This window comes from Mizuhopecten yessoensis, unplaced genomic scaffold (genome assembly GCF_002113885.1).
Source record: "Mizuhopecten yessoensis strain PY_sf001 unplaced genomic scaffold, ASM211388v2 scaffold1063, whole genome shotgun sequence".
NCBI lineage: Eukaryota > Metazoa > Mollusca > Bivalvia > Pectinida > Pectinidae > Mizuhopecten > Mizuhopecten yessoensis.
Window position 1 is genome coordinate 236254 of NW_018403859.1, and position 19069 is coordinate 255322.

General features: G+C 37.0%; 2 protein-coding genes across 2 annotated transcripts; one reads left to right on the top strand and one right to left on the bottom strand.

The window, feature by feature from the left end:
- Positions 1-11144: 11144 nt before the first annotated feature.
- Positions 11145-15071, bottom strand: LOC110456927 (E3 ubiquitin-protein ligase TRIM56-like). The gene is made up of 2 exons (XM_021508000.1): positions 14991-15071; positions 11145-13550 (listed from the first exon to the last, which is right to left on the bottom strand). The coding sequence occupies exon 2, from the start codon at positions 13496-13498 to the stop codon at positions 11183-11185; it is 2316 nt and encodes a 771-aa protein (XP_021363675.1). The 5' UTR covers positions 13499-13550; positions 14991-15071; the 3' UTR covers positions 11145-11182.
- Positions 15072-15137: 66 nt separating this feature from the next.
- Positions 15138-19026, top strand: LOC110456937 (E3 ubiquitin-protein ligase TRIM56-like). The gene is made up of 2 exons (XM_021508011.1): positions 15138-15214; positions 16832-19026. Exon 2 carries the CDS (start codon positions 16845-16847, stop codon positions 18834-18836), a length of 1992 nt encoding a protein of 663 aa, XP_021363686.1. The 5' UTR covers positions 15138-15214; positions 16832-16844; the 3' UTR covers positions 18837-19026.
- The last annotated feature ends 43 nt before the right edge of the window (positions 19027-19069 follow it).

Here is a 19069-nt window from a genome sequence, read left to right on the forward strand (position 1 = left end):
TCTCTCTCTCTCTCTCTCTCTCTCTCTCTCTCTCTCTCTCTCTCTCTCCTAATTTTCTTTCTTTCTCCCCTCTCCCTTTTATATATTTTTGCTTCTTCTCTAGACCCTGTGATTCTATTTTGTCTATGGTGTGTGTGTGTGTGTGTGTGTGTGTGTAAGATTGAGTGTATGTTCTAGTATATAAATGATATACATGTACTATGTGAAGTATGTTGTTTTAGATGAAGCATGGGTGTGCTAGATTATCTATCATGATGTTTGTAATTATGGACGATGATGATGATGATGATGATGATGATGATAATGATGATGATGATGATGATGATGATGATGATGATGATGATGATGATGATGATGATTATTGTCAGTGTGTATAGATGACGACAATTATGATGATGATGATGATGATGATAAGATGATGATGATAAAGTTGATTGTCAATGTGTATGGACAACGACGACGATGATGATGATGATGATGATGATGATGATGATTGTCAATGTATATGTACAATGATGATGATGATGATGATTGTCAATGTGTATGTGCGATGATGATGATGATGATGATAACGATGATGATGATGATGAGGATGAGGATGAGGATGATGACGTGTATAAATGACTATGATTGAGAAACGCATGCTTCTGTCTACAAGTGAGAGTTTGTGTGTAATGTCTGTTTGATGTAGATGTAACAAAAAACTTGAAAAAATAAAACAATATAAAAAAAATAAAAAAAATACATGTACATGTAATATGAATATATTTGTCTCTGCTGTGGTTTAATAAACTCATGTTTCTTGGACAAAAAATCTGCTATTGATATTACCATGCCTGAAATGTATACCTTATAAGATGGTGTCCTGGTTTATCATATTATTTTCAGTAACACAAAATTCATTTTGAAAGCGAGTATTTCTTGATTCATTGTACAGTAATTGATTAAAAATGTTTTAGGAAGGTAAATAACATTTCGAAACACCAGAAATACATACATATGCTTTTAAATATAATCATGATGTAAACAAGTAAGTTTTCAGTTTTGAAGAAAAAAAGTATTAGTTTGGTACGTAACTTAATAAATCTGTCTCTAGATATGTATTAAACCTAAGTGTCATGTACTGTGTATTGATATGCAAGTAAAACAATATTTTAAGAGTAATTTACCACTCTTGAGCATGGTTGTCTTTTCACCAATGAAAACAGCTGGTAATTTCTAGATTAACATGCATGTATCTGGTTGCAATTATCGAGACATTTTTAGCTCACCTGGTGAGCTTATACCGTGGCGCAGCGTCTGCCGTCCGTCGTCCGTCGTCAACTTTTTCTTTAAAACCTATCTCCTCCTAAACGCCAAAGAGGATTTCAACCAAATTTAGTCTGAAGCATCACTAGGGGAAGGCAATCATTGAGGCCAGGGGGGCGGAGCCCTGAAGGGGAACTTAGCTAAATTTGCTTTAAAACGCATCTCCTGCTTAACGCTAGAGAGGATTTCAACCAAATTTAATCTGAAGCATCACTAGGGGAGGGCAATCATTTCTTAAATAAACGAGGCTAGTTCGACCTCTGAGGCCAGGGTAGCGGGGCCCTGAAGGGGAACTTAGCTAAATTTGCTTAACCGAAACGTCGGACATTTACTTACCCCTTTTGGGAGCCCCATGTTTCCCTGGCTTAGACCTACAAACTATCTGCATTTGTATAGATGCGACCAAAATTGGATAGTTTTGTAATAAGAACAGTGTTCATGAAGTACATGTTAGTGTTCATTTTGTACTCTAATTTAAATACTGAAAAGAGATGACGCAAACACCATAAAAAAATCTGAACAGTTTTTAAAAGGAAGTCAGAATACAAAGCTGAGAAATATCAACTTTCTGAGATAGAACGTGCCTTTACAAGCGAGATGAAAAGTTAATCTGAAGAGTACACACTTGAATGGGCAAGCATGTCTTAAAACGTTTGTCAAGCTAATTTTGTTCTAAATAACGATATTACTGCAAATTTCGAGTACAGATAAGTGTAAATGAATCCGTCTTACTGCATTCCGAGTTTCATTGTCCATAAAATATACTTACTGAGGTTACATGGAACTATTTCCTGTGTTAACCTTGAAATACACGAGTAAACTCTCATGCTAATTAATACATACATGTATGTTTGTGGTGTAAATACGTTTTAGATAGAACGTTTTCCAAACATATAATGTATTTGTTGCTGTTTATTATTTGGCTACCAAATTGACCGATTAACCGGTCACTCGATCGGTAGAAGAGTAACCGGTTACAAAAATAAGACCGGTTCGACAACCCTAGTATTGATCATTTTCTGATGCATCACTTGCGGCTACTGGGTTAGTTTCGGCACCTTATGGTGTAAGGGTTCTTGTTACGATTAGATATCGTTATACTTTTTAATAAAAAACAGGAAATGTATGTAGCCTTCCAGAGCAATGATTTCACATCTCATTTCTCACAATTCACATATTGTGTAAGAATGCGTGTCCTTCGCTCCTTTGGCCAAAGAAAGGTGTCCTTTGTTACATATACTTGCATATAATTTTATATACGGTATATACGCGCAAATTGTCTTTTGAAAACGTCTTTATATTGAGGATATTAAGTGGAATTAAAAGTATAAGAATAATAGATAAATAGATAAATACAGGTACTGCCATCAAAAGAACATTTATATAGCGCCCTGTATAATTTGTAAAAATACTCTAAAGCGCTTTACATCATATGGATAATAGTATTATATATAGTTGGTTATAATAAAAGGCTTACAATCACTTTTTTACATTAATCAAGCACATAATCATCGCAATGTGCACATAAATGAATAAATGAAGGGGGTATTTACATTACGTCTTTTGCAAAGAGCCTAAATTTCAGACATGAAGAGGTAAGTTTTGATGTCTTTCTTAAATTTGATCAGGGTATTTGACTTTCTAATAGCAGATGGTAAGCTATTCCACAACGTGGCCGAATCCCTCCCAAAGCACCGGTTTCCATAGGTCGCAGTCCGAGATTTTGGAATGAAGGGGGTTATTTGCAAAGAGCCTAAAATTCGAACTGAAGAGTTGAGTTTTTATGTCTTTCTTGAATTCGAACAGGGTATTTGACTTTCTAAAAGCAGTTGGTAAGCTATTCCACAACGTGGCCGAAACCTTCCCAAAGCACCGGTTTCCATAGGTCAAAGTACGAGATTTTGGGACACACAACAATAATTCTGACTCCGACCGCAGTGATCGTGGCGGCGATACAGTGTAACAATAGTTTGATTTTTTTTTCATTCAGATTCTTTTCATAGCTCCTGTAGGTACTGGGGAACTTTTCCATTCAGTGCCTTGTATGTGTACACCAAAATTTTGAACTGCGACCTGTATCGTACAGGTAACCAGTGCAATGCATAAAGCACAGGTGTGATGTACTCTCTCTTTCGAGTACGAGTATTCAGCAGTGCTACAGTGTTATGGACCCTCTAGATCTGCAGACGACTAGTTAGTTTGTCAGATATACCACAGAGCAGGGCGTTAATATAATCCAACCGAGAGGTAAGAAGTGAAAGCACCAAAATATTGCATATATCTGTAGTTATAAACTGCCGGTTACAGCCAATGTACCTGATCCGGTAGTTACATGATTTGGCAATAGCGTTCACTTGTTTCTCCACGTTCAGTGAACTATCAAATTATAAATTATTAACAGCTGGGACAGTCTCAATAGATTTGGCATCGACCTTGAGCTGGAGAGCCATTGCTTGCTGACACTTTGGGGAAAAGACGATTAGTTCAATCTTTTCCTGATTAAGCTTTAGCATGTTGGCGTTCATCCAGGTACTGATATCTGTCGTTGTTCACTTAGATAAGACTGTATCCAGCATAGTTCGGTATCAGTCACTCCATAAGAGTACTCCAGACGTTTATAAAGTATGCCATGGTCGATGACGTCTAATGCAGCTGTCAAAACTAGCATGACAAGCACCGCTCTGCACTTGTTATACAATGCAGAAGCTATGTCATTATGTACACGTAGGTGGGCCGTCTCAGTAGTGTCCAGTGCGGTAGGCCGATTGCAGGTTGTCATGGAGACTGTTTGCATGGAGAGCCTTTAAACACCGGGACACAAGATCTTAGACCGGGACACAAGAATTCCAAGATCTTAGACAGAAAAGGCAGATTTGATAGTAGGCGGTAGTTCTTCAACTCCTCCTTGTCCATTCCAGGCTTCTTCAACAATGGTCTAACATGTGCCTTCCTGAAACACAACGGAACCTTTGATTCAGCCAATGATTTGTTCATGATTGAGGTAATCAAAAGAAGCAGTGCTTCAAGACATTGGTTTAATAGGTCTGTATGCAGTGGACCAAGCTCACAGGACGTCGATCGCGAGGTCATGATGATATTGCGCAACTCGTCCCGGGTTGTTGGTGAGAGCTTTTAAAATTAATTTAATGTCAGCAGTCATGACAAAGATATCATTGTCAGCATTAGAGTTCACTTCCGATATATTTTTCCTGATCGAGCTGATTTTATTCAGAAAGTGATCACTGAACTTGTTTGACAAGTCTTTCTCAGAATTACAGCTTGGTAGGATAATTTCACTTTTCTGACCCATTAAGTTTTTGGTGAGTCTAAAACGCTGCCTATGGTCCTCACCACATTCTTCAAATCTTTCGAAATAATAAGCATTCTTTGACTGAATGAGAAGTGAACCAACTAGTCGACATTGTTCCCTATAAATCTGTTGGTGAACGGTTAATTTGGTCCTTCGCCACTGTCTCTGCTTTTCAACGGTTCTGTTTTTCTACGCGGAGATTTTCATTATACCAGGGGGCATTTGAGCACCGAGCGACAGTTTAAAGACACTTAATTCAGAGGAATAACTGACTTACAGTAACCAGCTGTTATTTGGCTTGATGGCATGTAGATTCTCGTACAATACTGATGTTGTCGATATCCGTGTTGACGTCAATTTAGATGAACCGGATTGCGTTTGAATGGGTTTAAGTAGGTGCCCGAATGTGGATTGTATGAATCGGGCAACAGTTTTTTTCATCGTCTAATTTAATCTGTGAAGATTTTGTAAGACTTCTGTTACGTATTTCAAAAGTAGATGAATAAATTATAGATTTATAAACTTTCGTGTGATAAGCAATTCCAGATAATTTGTGGCAGTCATTAATAAATAATTTTCATATTATAGCTCCAACGGGCCACCGTAAATGTCTACCGCTAATGTTAAAAAATAAGGTTCCCTTTATCATAACAAAGAGTATTGGATTTTGTTTGCATCTGATTTGCAGCTAAAGCATTCTAGTGCATAAATAATTTAAAACATTCCACCGGAGTTTAGAAAGCTGGTGACATTCAACAAGGTGACCGACATTACGACAGGTATTACATAATATAATGTAAAATGCGTTTAACTTTCCGCATCACCTATCAGTCTCAGTAATTTTTGAACACATGTTTGTTTATACGTCTCTTCTCGGGTCCTGTTGTGGCTTTTTTATTTAGTTTTTAGGGGTGTAGATTGACTTTCGGTAAAAAAGCAATACATTATATATAATAGATTGATAGAAAAATCAATCAATAAATATTAGGCATCTTGTACATTTATCTACTACTCCTTTGAAATCATGTTAGCTCATCTATTACATGTACCCTTAGGCAAGCTCTAAGACATCACTGACAAAATCCATCCCTAATTGAGAGTTGGGTCGAGAAAACGTGTCACCTATGCCCATATGATTAGCACTATTTCTCACCCAGGTGAGAAATCGTGTCTGGGTGAGAAATCGTGGTGCGACCGGAGCACTTTTAGCACGATGTTTCACCCGGGTGAGAAATCGTGTCTGGGTGAGAAATCGTGCCGTAACAAGTGTCTGCTCGCGTGTCAGGGGCAACGGAAGCGCCATGCGAGTACGGCATGTTCTATGTGTTTCCGTGGAGTACATGGATGCACTATGACTTGCAAGACACAGATGCCGTCGTAAAGACTAAATAATATATACATTTCATTATTTCTATGCATGTTTTGTGGTTTTCTGTTAGGACCAATTGGTACATGTAATGCGAAAAAAATCATTATTTCCAGGATTAGGGTCAACATGGGGAAATTCGGACAGTCTATGGTCTCGCTACATTGTACCACTGTCGTTTATTGCTGGTATGATAATCTTACCTCTCGTTGCATGGTACTAATTGTACGGGAAGTTCCCGAGGTGGAACACATGATTTGCATACTCGAACGTCATTGGATAATACCATTCAATGAGGGAGCTTTTGTAATAACACCTCAAATTTGACAAATAGTACATGCTACATGTTATGTTTACTTTCCTTGGTTGTACATTGACACATTTACCAACGAACACCGTTGAAAAAAAAATCCATTTTGTGACGGTTTTCAATCTGGAAACTTCAGGTTTACACAATGACGTGACGTCATCGCCTGGCCCATTGTTCAATTGTTCTACGTCATATATTTTCAAATCACAGAAGATTCCTGTTGCACTCAACGGGTTAAGTAACTGTTGCACTGTCTGTATTACCTTATTTAAATTTAACTTTTACAGTTTTTTATTTGATATAATTTATACTTTAAAGCCCAAAGTCTGTCAATAGTGTTCGATTTTGAGTAGCTCAGATGATACATTTTTTCATGCTTTTTAACATAACGACTGGACTGCCAGCCATATATGCGTACATGTTGAATTTTAATCTGCATACTATGACGTTTAATGATACGTTCCATATAGATCATAAAAAAAGAGAAATTAATAAAAAAATATCTCATTTATAAAAAAGCATCAATTCCGTGATATAATGTAACCATTTGCAATGACAAAGGGTCATTTTCATGTTAACTGTGCATAATCTTGTACACTTAACTCAATGAGTTAGATAATATAATGGTAAACACATATTCAAAGTACATTTCATTTACTATTACCACTATACCACTTGCCTACGGTACCAGTGTTAGTAACCAAAAGGTAATAGTTGGTATAGGGTACAATTTGTTTTCATTTACTAAGCAATTTTCAGTAAAGTATAGAATACAAGTACTGATAAAAAAAGGTTCCTAGAGAACAAAAGCATATTTAGGAATGTAACTCCAAAGGCATGAAAAGATGAATTTCACTTTCTGTTAATTAGTGCGATGAAGGCTTATTCAGTTTCATTATCAATTGTTAAAAAGAGTAAACATCTATGTATGATAGGTAAATTTATCTTTGAAGCTATCAGAACCCCTAAATCATGTTGTACATCATCTCTGTACATTCTCTATACATCGTTTTTGTGCACCATGTACTACATGTATATAAATTGGCCGTAGCCCAACGTTTGAATAACTCTTGACATTTGTGATGTAATGAAAAGTGAAAATTATAATTAGGTTTCCTTTCTAGAGTGTATGTCAAATAAGAGACAGTGCATGACCAAATTTTAAACAGTCTTTGCTATTAAGGTTAATATTTAGGTTAGGTAATGTGGCTTTACTTCTGATCAAAAAGATTCGAATAGCATGCCGGCGGCTAGTATCTTACAGCTGTGATATTATACATGTAATAACTCAGAGTTGTTAACAAATAAATTAATTTGATTTTTGAAATATAATTAAAACAAATTTATCCTTTTTTTAATTTTATTTTTGATATTTATATGATATCGTCTTCTACCACGTGTGTTATTTTTTATAAAGATAATGGAACATTTCTCTGAATAAGTACCGGTAGACATAAGTTCTTAATAATAATATGTAGTAATAACACCTTCATCATTTTGAAACAGACTATAACCAAATTATTATTAAGTGTGGACATAGACACGTATGCTAGGTGAGACTAGGTATTTTAGAAATGTATGGTAAGGCAAGACTAAACCTTTACATCATTGTATAGAGAACAACGACTACTACATTAACATATCGTAGTGACGGGTCCATGCGATCACCTAATATCCATTAAAAGAAGGAAATGGTGATTGATTTTTTTTTTCAAATATTTGAATAATTGATAATATTATAATCAGGTCTCTTTACATTTTGAAAGATTACATCTTTTTAAGAATTTAGAGAAAAAGGAAACATTTACATTCACTTTATATTGAAAGTATAGAGCCCGCACTGAAGCAAGTATAACTATAATGTTATGCAACAGATGCAGCCAATAGGTGTTGTAGACGAAGGTAGTCCCTACTTCGAAGAAACCATAAAGTCCATAACTATAGTAATCGTGTAGTCAACATGAAAGCTGTCGTGTCTATATTTAATGGATCTACCATGGAAACCAGATTGACAAAACCAGACCGCTCCTATCATTCCACGTTCGGACAATCGATACGACTTAACAGGCGTGCGTAGTGATATAATTGAACAGACAGGTTATTTCAAAACCCGTGCACCGGCACGGTTTCTAGACCCCTGGGAACCTATACCCGAAAATTGTCAAAATTGAGATTTTATTCAAATTCAATGTTCCATGTCACTCTGTTGGCTTTTAACAAAGACCATTAGCTATTCAACACCGGTATATATATACCACTATACATAGTCCCCTGTTGATATCTTAACAAAGACCATTATATTTGTAACATTATTACATATACCACAATGCTTAAATGCTCTGCTGGTATCTTAATAAAAACGACTGATTAGGCTAACGAACATTTAATGGAAACTTTTAATCAACAAAATGAGCTTCAAAACTAAAACTTTATTGTTGGGACGAAAAAACAATTAGAAATATGCTTGTATATTCATGAAAAAAATGGCATTTTCAAATGTGCGATTACGTTTCATGAGACAAACTAGCCTTTTAAAAAACTTGTTCCTGTAGTATAGAATTAATTGGTTAGCTGTCATCTGAAATTAAAGACATATATGCGTTCTTCGTTGTCTTTACAGAGATCATAATTCATTGATTATACCTTAAAATCTATCAGATCTGGAGATTCAGTCACTTTTTACCATATCGAATTATGTACGCTAGCTTAAACATGCTTGGCCAATAATAACGATTTAAATAAAAACCCTTTCCGTTCTTCTCTTTTGTTATGTAGACACTGGCAAAGATATGAATGATAACCTATCCAAATACAGACCTGTAACAGCTTCACAATGACCTGCACAAGCACACCACGTTCACGTCCTTGAACTGACCCTTATCTATGAACTGAAAAAAATGCTAGCTACATAGTGGTTTGCGACAACATGAAACGTATGCAGTTGGTTTATCTAAATATGAATCAATCTACACTGTTCGAGCTTTATTTATCAGATACTGTTACCAAGGTAGCCCTGGTATCCCGAACAAGTTTAAGGAGGTACTTTTCCACCATCTAGCCAGTGATTTAAAGAACATATGTTCCCACTAGCAAGCCAATGTCTTACACTACTACATTTATAACAGTTTTAATAGAATATGGATAATGCACTCATATCAACTATCTACGTACTGGTTGTTTGATGGTCTGTGTATAATAACAATAAATAATAATTCGAGGTTCTTATAAAACGCTTTATCACAACCTAGTTCGTAGGTCGAAGGTCGTCTGAAAGCGGTTCACAGATTATTATCCGTGGTTATTTGCAACCAGCGAATAATGTCCTTGGGAGCATACAGCCGGTGCTGCCATTTCGGCACTCACAGCTAACATTCAACAACTCTAGCACTGCCCAACCACGTACTCATTAACTGCTGAGTAGACTGGAACAAGCGGAGTAAAGTATCTTGCTGAAAGATACAACACAGTGCCGTGCCGTGACTCAAACCCGCAACCCTTCGGTCACGAGCCCGGCGTCCTACTACTAGATTACCGTGCCTCCTAAGTATACTGAGTATACATAATGTAGTGATATTTACAAATGATTCAGTATTAAAATACATTTATGTGATGCTCATTGCTGATATGTAAAACAAGTAAATTCAATCACCATTGTACTTGTGATCCACATGTCGTTAATCAGTTGTGTGTGGTATCATGTAAAACCTGATATCTGTGTTTACCGCATGCTTCTATAGAATCGACAGATATATTAAAAAAAATATCAGTTGTGAAATAACGTCCGTGTCTGATTGGTAGCCAATTACACATTACAGTGGGGTCTGTTTCGGAATCTTTGTGAAATAACGTCCGTGTTTGATTGGTAGTCAATTACACATTACAGCGGGGTCTGTTTCGGTATCTTTATACTAAACTCTTAACGTGGTTTTATTTATCGCCCGGCAAACACTTATCTATAGAAAATTGTTACCATGATCTGTTACAAGGAAACATGTGTTAACAAAGCAACAGTATTATGTTACTCTATTATTTGTTTTCATAAATGCATCTCACCAGATACACGTACTATGAACCTAGTTATGATTTTTTTAATACTTGTAGCACTCCAGTGTTTCATTCGTAAACGTCGAGAGCGCAAGAAATGAAACAATAACTTAACAGTTCAACATAATCTTTTCATAGCTTCAATTCTGAGTATCGTAAATTGTTTGTGGATACTATGTTTTGCTTTTACGTTGGTCGGCAATACGAACAGAAATGTCCTACACCAGATAGCGGTCATTACCGGTACAATACCGTAATAGTAAAGAAAAATCATTATAACTGCGTTAGGTTTCGTACACTTGTGGGTAACATGTGTGTGGACGTTAGTCGTCAATACGAACAGAAATGTGTATCAGCTCTCCATTGTATTAAGGTATGACTAATGTCGACTATTAACCATTGTGCTAGCTTGTATTCATCTTAACACGTACTTAAACGAAGTTTTTTTTATTATACAAATAGTTCAGAGCCGATATTTAAGAGATTGTTTGTTATTTGCGAGACAATACACGGTAGTTTGTATTATATTCTTGTTGTAAATGTGCGGAAATTGGTATTTCAGTATGATGTCAAGTGGTTGGACTTTTTCTAACTTGCATTTGATTGAATGGTGAGAAGTCGAAAGCACACCATCAAATGATACCAAACTACAATAAACAATATTGTCTATGCTTTGCCTCATAATATAACCGTGATGTGGGGTTTCGATTTTGTTTATGTGTTTTGACACTTTGACCCCTGACATCAAAAGGCTAGCGATGGTCAACTATATTCTACAAATAAAAGTCAACCACGGAATATCTGGAAGGTGCGTTTAATTCAAAGTCTCAGTCACGTTTTATTTTTAACTCAGTCTCTTAACAAAGATTGCCACGTGGTGTTTCCCAGTGACTATTAACTGTCCACTACTATGGAAATCTTGATCAACTGGATGGTAGATAGCCGACGGTAGAGACCAATTATGTAGGTAGCTTCCGTCTTTTGACAGAACAATGATTTTCTGTCCATAGTAGTCAGCCACCAACACCGAATTGTCATCTGTACAGTGCCCTCCATGATGACCCCATAGCTTTAATGGTCCTGGTAACTTGGCTTCCTTCGCAATCCTTCCAGATGTTTTGTCGATGAAAAAGAGACTATTCATAGACCAATCCGAGACGATGTGCCACTCATCGTTACTTGAAATCATGTTGACGCTGCATCCTTTGATTTTAATTTGTGTTTTGCTTTCCCCACTGGTAGTAAAGGTTTCTAAAATATTTCGATCATATGAAGTTGTTCCAAGAAATTGTCCATCGACTGTTCTTGTCAGGAGTGGAGTGATGCTTCCGCTTTTCATCTTTATGCTTTTTGTTTGTTTTTTATTCTTGAGTAACGTAATATACCCCTTTCTTGAGCATGCAATGACGTCCTTGACGCAGGCCACACCTAATAAACCGTATACTGGCGTACTCCACTCAACTGTCCCATTTGTGTTAAAAACAGTTATCTTATTGTTATCCATATCGCTAACCACAAAGGAGTTACTATTGACCCAAGCGACTGACGTCACAGCAGGTTTACGAGAATCGGCGAGTGTCTCCAATGACAAACATCGGACAAGTTCGTACTTACTGACGGTTGTTAGGTCAGATGCACTTTGGTTTCCCCTCGGAGAACTAGTCATATTTCCCTTCACACCGACTTGATTCAAATCGTTTTCATTCCTGGTTGTTGCCTGTTTAGCATTGACTGCATTGGCTTGTTTGCTGGCTTCTTCCATTGAATCAGATTTCTTGTTTTGTTCCTCTACCGTACTAGAATCCTCTTTGAGTTCTACCTCATCGATTACATTCTTGTTAGGTTTGGCGCCCGTGGAGATATCGGGTTTTGTTTTACCTCTTATTGTAGACTGTGGTTTTGTACTAATGTCTTTCGTTTGTTGCAGTTTTTCTGTTCTCAATACCGATGCAGATGGAGATTTGACAGTGCAGTTAACCAGTGTTGGTGTCTTTTGTTCGTGAGATTTACCGTGATAAAGCGCTGGTCGAATGCGTGATCTAATAGGTACAGATGCCGCTACGATTGCACCTTCTTCATTGGTTAGATGAACATCAGTTCGTGTAAGTGTTGTGTTACAAATTGTATCTTTGAGAGAAGTTTGAAATTCTACAGTCAGTGTCTGTCTCTCTGCGTTATCAGATGGCCTATCAATGGTTGCCAAATATGATAACTTCCTCAGAAGTATATCTGCGATTGGCAATATGTGTAACGTATTTGCACCAGAAACGAGTGTTTCACATGTCTTCAGTGATGGTCCCAGTTTTTCCAAATAAGCATCCACGTCAGATTTATGTGTTGCCAGTTTCTGCTTTATATTTGTAAGTTCTAATGACGTCGTCTGGATTGCCTCTGTTCCATTTTTTTTGACCAGATGTTTTAGTTTGTCACAAAGACTTTGAATCTTTCTCGGAAGTTCTATCTTTTTCTTTTCAATCTCTTCAATACCATTTTTCGTGATCTGTTGTACAGTCATTATCCGACGTAGACGAGGTTGAAGTTCAGAACACATCCGCTCGATTTCTGTTGCTCTAGATTTCTTCAGAGCGTCGTGTTTTACAACAACCTCATGGTCCTTTTTGTGATAAACTAAACACTGTTCACAGACAGGATAATAACAGGACTTGCAATAGTACTTTAGTTGTTTACAGGGATGTTCACTACAAGTCAGAAGACGTTTTTGTAGGATGATACTGTCGTATTTTCCTTCCTGTACATCTGTTCTTTTGACCACTTGATGTTCAAAAGTCAATCTGGTAAAGGAATGATGTTCTGCGCACGTGCTGCATAACATGTCGCAGCAATCTACACAGTAATGTGTGGCATATTGCTGTACATCTCTGAGCTGGCACACAACACACAACGTTTTGCCTGCCTTCAATTGGTATAGGTCCACCTGACTGGCGATGTAGGTATCTGGTCTGAATGAGGATCTATTCTTAGTACAGGGACTAAAGTCGGCACGGCAAAGGAAACAGCTGGCATGTATGTGAAAATCGTGTGTTTGCTTAGCGATACAGTCATAACAAAATGTATGTAAACAAGACAATATCCGTGGATTTTTGAAAATATTATTGCAAATTGTACAAACCAATTCACCAGGAGTTTCTTCCGAAGCCATGTCAAGTCATACACCAACTTCGTGCCTTCGAATGCCAGAAATTATTTCAAGCCTACAAAATACAATGAACCAAGCTATTAAAAAAACAAGAAATATTGATACTTTCCATGTTTTATGAATCGTTCCTAACATCAAATGCGAAATTGTTTGATCATCACTATGGTTTTAAATTTGTTGATCGTTTTGTTCCTGTTTTGTTAGATAAATATTACACTATATATACTTGTTTTTATTAATTCACATAATTGCTCATATGAGCCAATGTCATCCATTTCTTTTGACTTTTTTTCCCAAAGACCATGAAACATGTTCAATAATATATTTTCAGGAAGGCTCCATAGTCAAAGGCACACAAAAAATGTGAATTGTATGGCTCAAATCCCCAGGGGCCTGAGGGGCGGTATAATAGGCGTGAATGTTATTACCCCTGGGTCGCCCATTCCCTCCTTGGGAGGAGGTCAAGTTTACTATAGTTTATAGAGAGAAATTACACCTTTGGGTATATTTTGTTATTTTCAGTAGGATATCATTCAAACTTTGTTGGAATGATTATCATGTAATTCCAATATTTGAGTATGAAAAGTAAAACCCTGATTTACACCCCAAGGCCTGGGGGCCTTGCTAAATGAAGTCAAAATGGCAAACTTTTCATCAATCTTCTCCTCCAGGTCCAGATACGCTGGAATAACATATTCTTCATGGATGGAAAGGTATTCAGATGCTTTTTCAAATGTGGGAATAATATTACCCAAGGGTCATCTATTTTCCCCCGGGGTAGGGTAAATTAGAATACTATAGTTTATATAGAGAAATACTACTTTTGTGTCTGTTTTTGCTTATTTTCAGTGGGATATAGTTGAAACTTGGTTGGCATTATCATCATATTGGTTTCAATTTTATGGTATGAAAATGAGGACCCTAACTCACTCCTGGGGGCTGTAAGGCTGGAGCCGGTATGTTATAATCATATCATCTCATGGACGGAAAGGTCCTACAGGTTCTAAGGTGATTAAGTATTTTTTGATACATGTACATCACAACAACAAATAACAACTTTGTTACATCCCAGGTTACTTTTAATGCCCATGGGCCTCTTGCCTAATTGTCAATGCTACATTTAAGCGGCTTGTACGTATAATGTTTGTGCTTTACATTTGATAGAAGATGCTCAATTAGTTTAGAAACTAGAACAGTTTGTACTTAATTAATATTTTGATAATATCTGCCTAGTGAAAGTCAAATAAGTGTTGTTACTTTTCATGCCGATCCAACACAGCCACCATTTCTTTAAGTTGAAGAGATATTTTTTATTTTTCAAAAACAGTTAAGCGTTCAGGCCTGTTAGGCCTCTTGTGTCAGATAGCGCGTTATATTTTGCGTCGCTACGTATATGACGACTGCAAAACTATTGATCTTATCAGCGTAAACACGGATACAAAGGAAAAAACGATCGGGTGGATTGATTGTTCACACTTATAATAACCTGACTTACCTTCATATCTTTGATGACGATTTATAACAGAACATCTATGTCCAAACAGCAACAACCGTCTGGTGATCGTTTAACAAGCACAGAGTGTGTCTAAGTACTCAGACGTTTATATTATGTCAGTATTTGTTAATGTCACGTGATCATGGCGTTTGTCCTTGAGATAGCCGACGACAAAGAACGGTAGGAGTAGTAACATTATACAGACCCGTAGTAGCTGAAAGCAGGTAAGTTGTCACTGCGAGCCTGCGTTCCTCTGTTATTGTACGGGGTCCCTGTCATTACTATATAAGGTAACAACCCGTTATGGATATCTTTTATATTTATCCGTGGTTTTTGTGTTACATGTATGTAAACATAAACTGTACTGGCTTGTTTGTAAAGTATGTGTATTTTCGACCAACGATTTTTGTCTAACAACATCAATAAATACTACATTGCATCGATTACCTATATTTCAGTAAAACTCTAAAGACACTTGTCAATATATAACATGTGTAAGTTTATTTACAAAAAACTTAAATTAACGTGTACTTATACGTTATCGATAGAATCGCTATGTGTGTATCAGTGTTGTACAATGTACAATGCTATTGAGCCAATAATATTACGGTACAGTTAACCATATAATTGTTTGAAATTACACGCTGTCGTAAATACCTTTGTATATCCCACTGCTGTCCTTAATATTACGACGATAATTCAAAACGAAAATTCCTTATCTTAAATGGATCAGTTACTAACATTTTGTATGTTTTAAATACAAACCTGAATACTCAAAGTCCAGGAGATCAACTTCCACATATCTTTTTCAACCTGTAACATTACTTCGTATGATCTATAATTGAACATACTTTTTATGTAAGTACTTATATACTCATCTTTATCCTTATACTTATAATACTTATCAGAGCAGATGTATGATGTAGTGGTATTCATTTTTTTCGTACAGTATCTGTACAAACATAAAAGTAGCAATCACTGTGCGTGTGCGTGTGTGGGTGGGTGGGTGTAGGTGTGCGTGTGTGGGTGTTATGTGTTTCGTTTGTCTTTCAAAATAAAAGGTGGTACATGTAGACTCTGCTGGTAAATTTCTTACTCTCTGAGGTTTGCAGTAACATTGATAGCCTCAATGATATATTTTGAGTAGTACATGGCTCATGATATACAATCTTTATTCATTGCTGAATCTGAAATTAAACTATGTACCTCTAAGTTTTAAAAATCATAAGATTAAGGGCTTTTACGCACCTGTTCTGCTGGTTTGATTCCAACGTTTTGGCCCCTAGCATCTAAGAACAACGAAACAGCTGTGTGATGTAGTGTATTTTTTGTATGCTGTAACTATAATATTTTTTTATAAAGTTTCAATCATCTGTGTGAGTGTGTGAGTGTGTGTGCGTGTATGTGTATTTGTTACGTTCATCCTATGATGTAATTATCAATAATATATTTTTTATGTACCTGCTATTATTTATTTAATTACCGGGTTTATATTTTTATCAGTTTGTTTTCTTATCACTGGTATTGAATAGTTAGACTCTTGACTACCTTCATCTATTTGTTTAAACTATGTTACTACTTGCCTCAATATCCCGGGGGGAAATTGACAAAGAAGATATTATAGGTATTCTAAAACGTTGCCTTAATTGGATTAAGGCGGAATATAGGCACTTAAAAATTAACGAAAAACACGAACATGTGATTGCATTTACAATTTGGTGTAATTGATGTATTATGACAAAAATAGATTATAGTGAAATCATTGTAATTAAGATAATAAAAAGAAGAATGAAGAAGTTCTGTACAGATGCAATAGCGATTTTCTTTTCTTATTCAAACAGCATCATTGTCACTATGGCGGAGTTATCGTCGACAATCGAAGAAGAATTTCTAACATGTAAGATATGCCTAGAGGTCTACGTTGAGCCTAAGGTTTTGCCTTGCCTCCATACATTTTGTCTTGGTTGTATAAGCCGTCACTTCGAGAAAACACGGAAAGGATGCAAGGCATGTTGTCCCCTTTGTCGGACAATGTTTGAAGTACCAGACTGCCAGCCCATGAATATGAAAACGAACTTTTATATTAACAGTTTGGCTGAAGTTATTGGTGCAAAAAAGAACAGTGCTAAACACTGCTCGTTTTGTGAGATGAAGAACGTCGTTTCTGCCTCTAGATGGATATGCATTCAGTGTATGGACTTCCTTTGTGAGACTTGCAAACAAAATCATCAGGGAACACGACTGACATTCAACCATCAAACAATATCGATTGAACAGCTTTTGACAGGTGATTATGACCAGGTTATCCGAAAAAGAACGGATATCACTTGCTCCGAACATGAGAACGAGAAAGTCAGATTCTTCTGTGAAACTTGCCTTATAACAGTTTGTCGTGATTGTGTCCTTTTGAAGCACAAGGATCATACATATCGTTCGCCTGCTGATGCAATGCAGGATAGACGTGAGGAAATGGTTAGAAGTTTGAGGGCAGCAGAAGATCAAGTCAATACTCTAGAAGAAAATCAGACCTTTATTACCGAGTCATTGTCAGATTTAAACAAGTCAGAAATATGTCAAATTACGTCTTTAAAATCATTTGGTAAAATGTTGAAAGATGCTATTGATCAAAATATGGAGGAAACAGAGAGGAAGATCAGAGAGACATCTGAAGAGTCGAGGGGAAAGCTTACTGAACGAAGTAAGAGTATCGCTCTCGAAGCTCAAGTGCTAAAAGAACCCCTCGAACTCTGCAAAGATCTCCTAGAGAATGGGCGAGATGAGGAGATTCTGTACTTTCGCGAAAGCTTCAAAGAGGTCCTACAAAACCCCAACACACATGGATCCCCGAGGTCCGATTTACCTTGGGAAAGGGTCGAAATTGTTTTGTCAGAAACTATGGTACAGCTGGTAAAGGAAAAATCCATTCAAATCAATCAGAAGCAACAAATCTTCAGCGAGAACAGATCCCAGTGTATAGAGATGCAAATAACTGAAGACAACAATCACAAGGATACTCCGCAAAGTTTGTCTGACAGAAGTTATTCATCAGTAATTCAACCCAGTTCATCAACACAACGCCAGGTAAACAGTGGGATCTATCGTCTTATAAACACATTTAACTGTTACATAGGATGCAAAACTGAATTTGTTCCGGAACCAACTGGTGTAGCATGGATTTCAAGTCGTCAAATCGCTGTTTGTGATGGAGAAAACAAGCAACTAAAAGTGTTTAAACGGAACGGTCATACAGATTGGTTTGTTGATATTGAAACTACACCGACTGGTATATCTGTTGTGGAAAACAAGATCGTAGTGGCAGTACCATACGGCGTGTTGATTTATCAAAATGGCACGAGAACCGGAGTAATCACGTGTAAGGTTGACACATTCCGTCACGTTGCATCATCCTCCTTGGACATTCTCCTATTTCCGACAGATGGTGAAGAGGTGAGAAGATACGATAGCAAAGGAAAAAGACGCGGAACGATTATGTTGGAAACGCCCTTGCAGCCACTGACAGTATCTTGCAACGATGAATTAATAGTTGTATCAGACAAGCGGAGTTCTGAACCTCTGATGTTTAACTACAATGGTGAAAAGCTGAGAAGTGTCCAACGGAACAAAGCTAACTGGCTGGCCGATGCACACTGTTTACAGAAGGACAGGGTACTATTGGTGAATAAGCAGTCGAGCAAGGTAGTGATCCTCCAAGACGGAGAAAAATACCTTGGAGGATGGTCAACAGAACCAGAAATTACACGTCCTTCCTGTATTGACTACCATTCCGACGGCCTCTTGGTTATTGGCGGAGCTGGTGGAAATATTGCTGTGTATCAATTTCTGTGAAACAACATTTTGTGGAGCATCAAGCTCTACCAATGTAGGGGGCACGTGTACTTATAAAACAGATATAAGGAACATTTATATAAATGTCTCATGCCTCACTCAGCGTTTCGTAATCTATCATATTCCTGGGCCCACTTGTATAAAACATCTCAAAGTTAAGGAAAATCTCAAGCAATGTATTGTCTCTGGGAAATCTTAGACTTGAGGAAATCTCAAGAGTTGAGATGTTTTAT

What these genes read in the sequence shown, in the direction of transcription:
- LOC110456927 (XM_021508000.1), bottom strand. Translation starts at nt 13,498, where the DNA reads ATGGCTTCGGAAGAAACTCCTGGTGAATTGGTTTGTACAATTTGCAAT.
- LOC110456937 (XM_021508011.1), top strand. Translation starts at nt 16,845, where the DNA reads ATGGCGGAGTTATCGTCGACAATCGAAGAAGAATTTCTAACATGTAAG.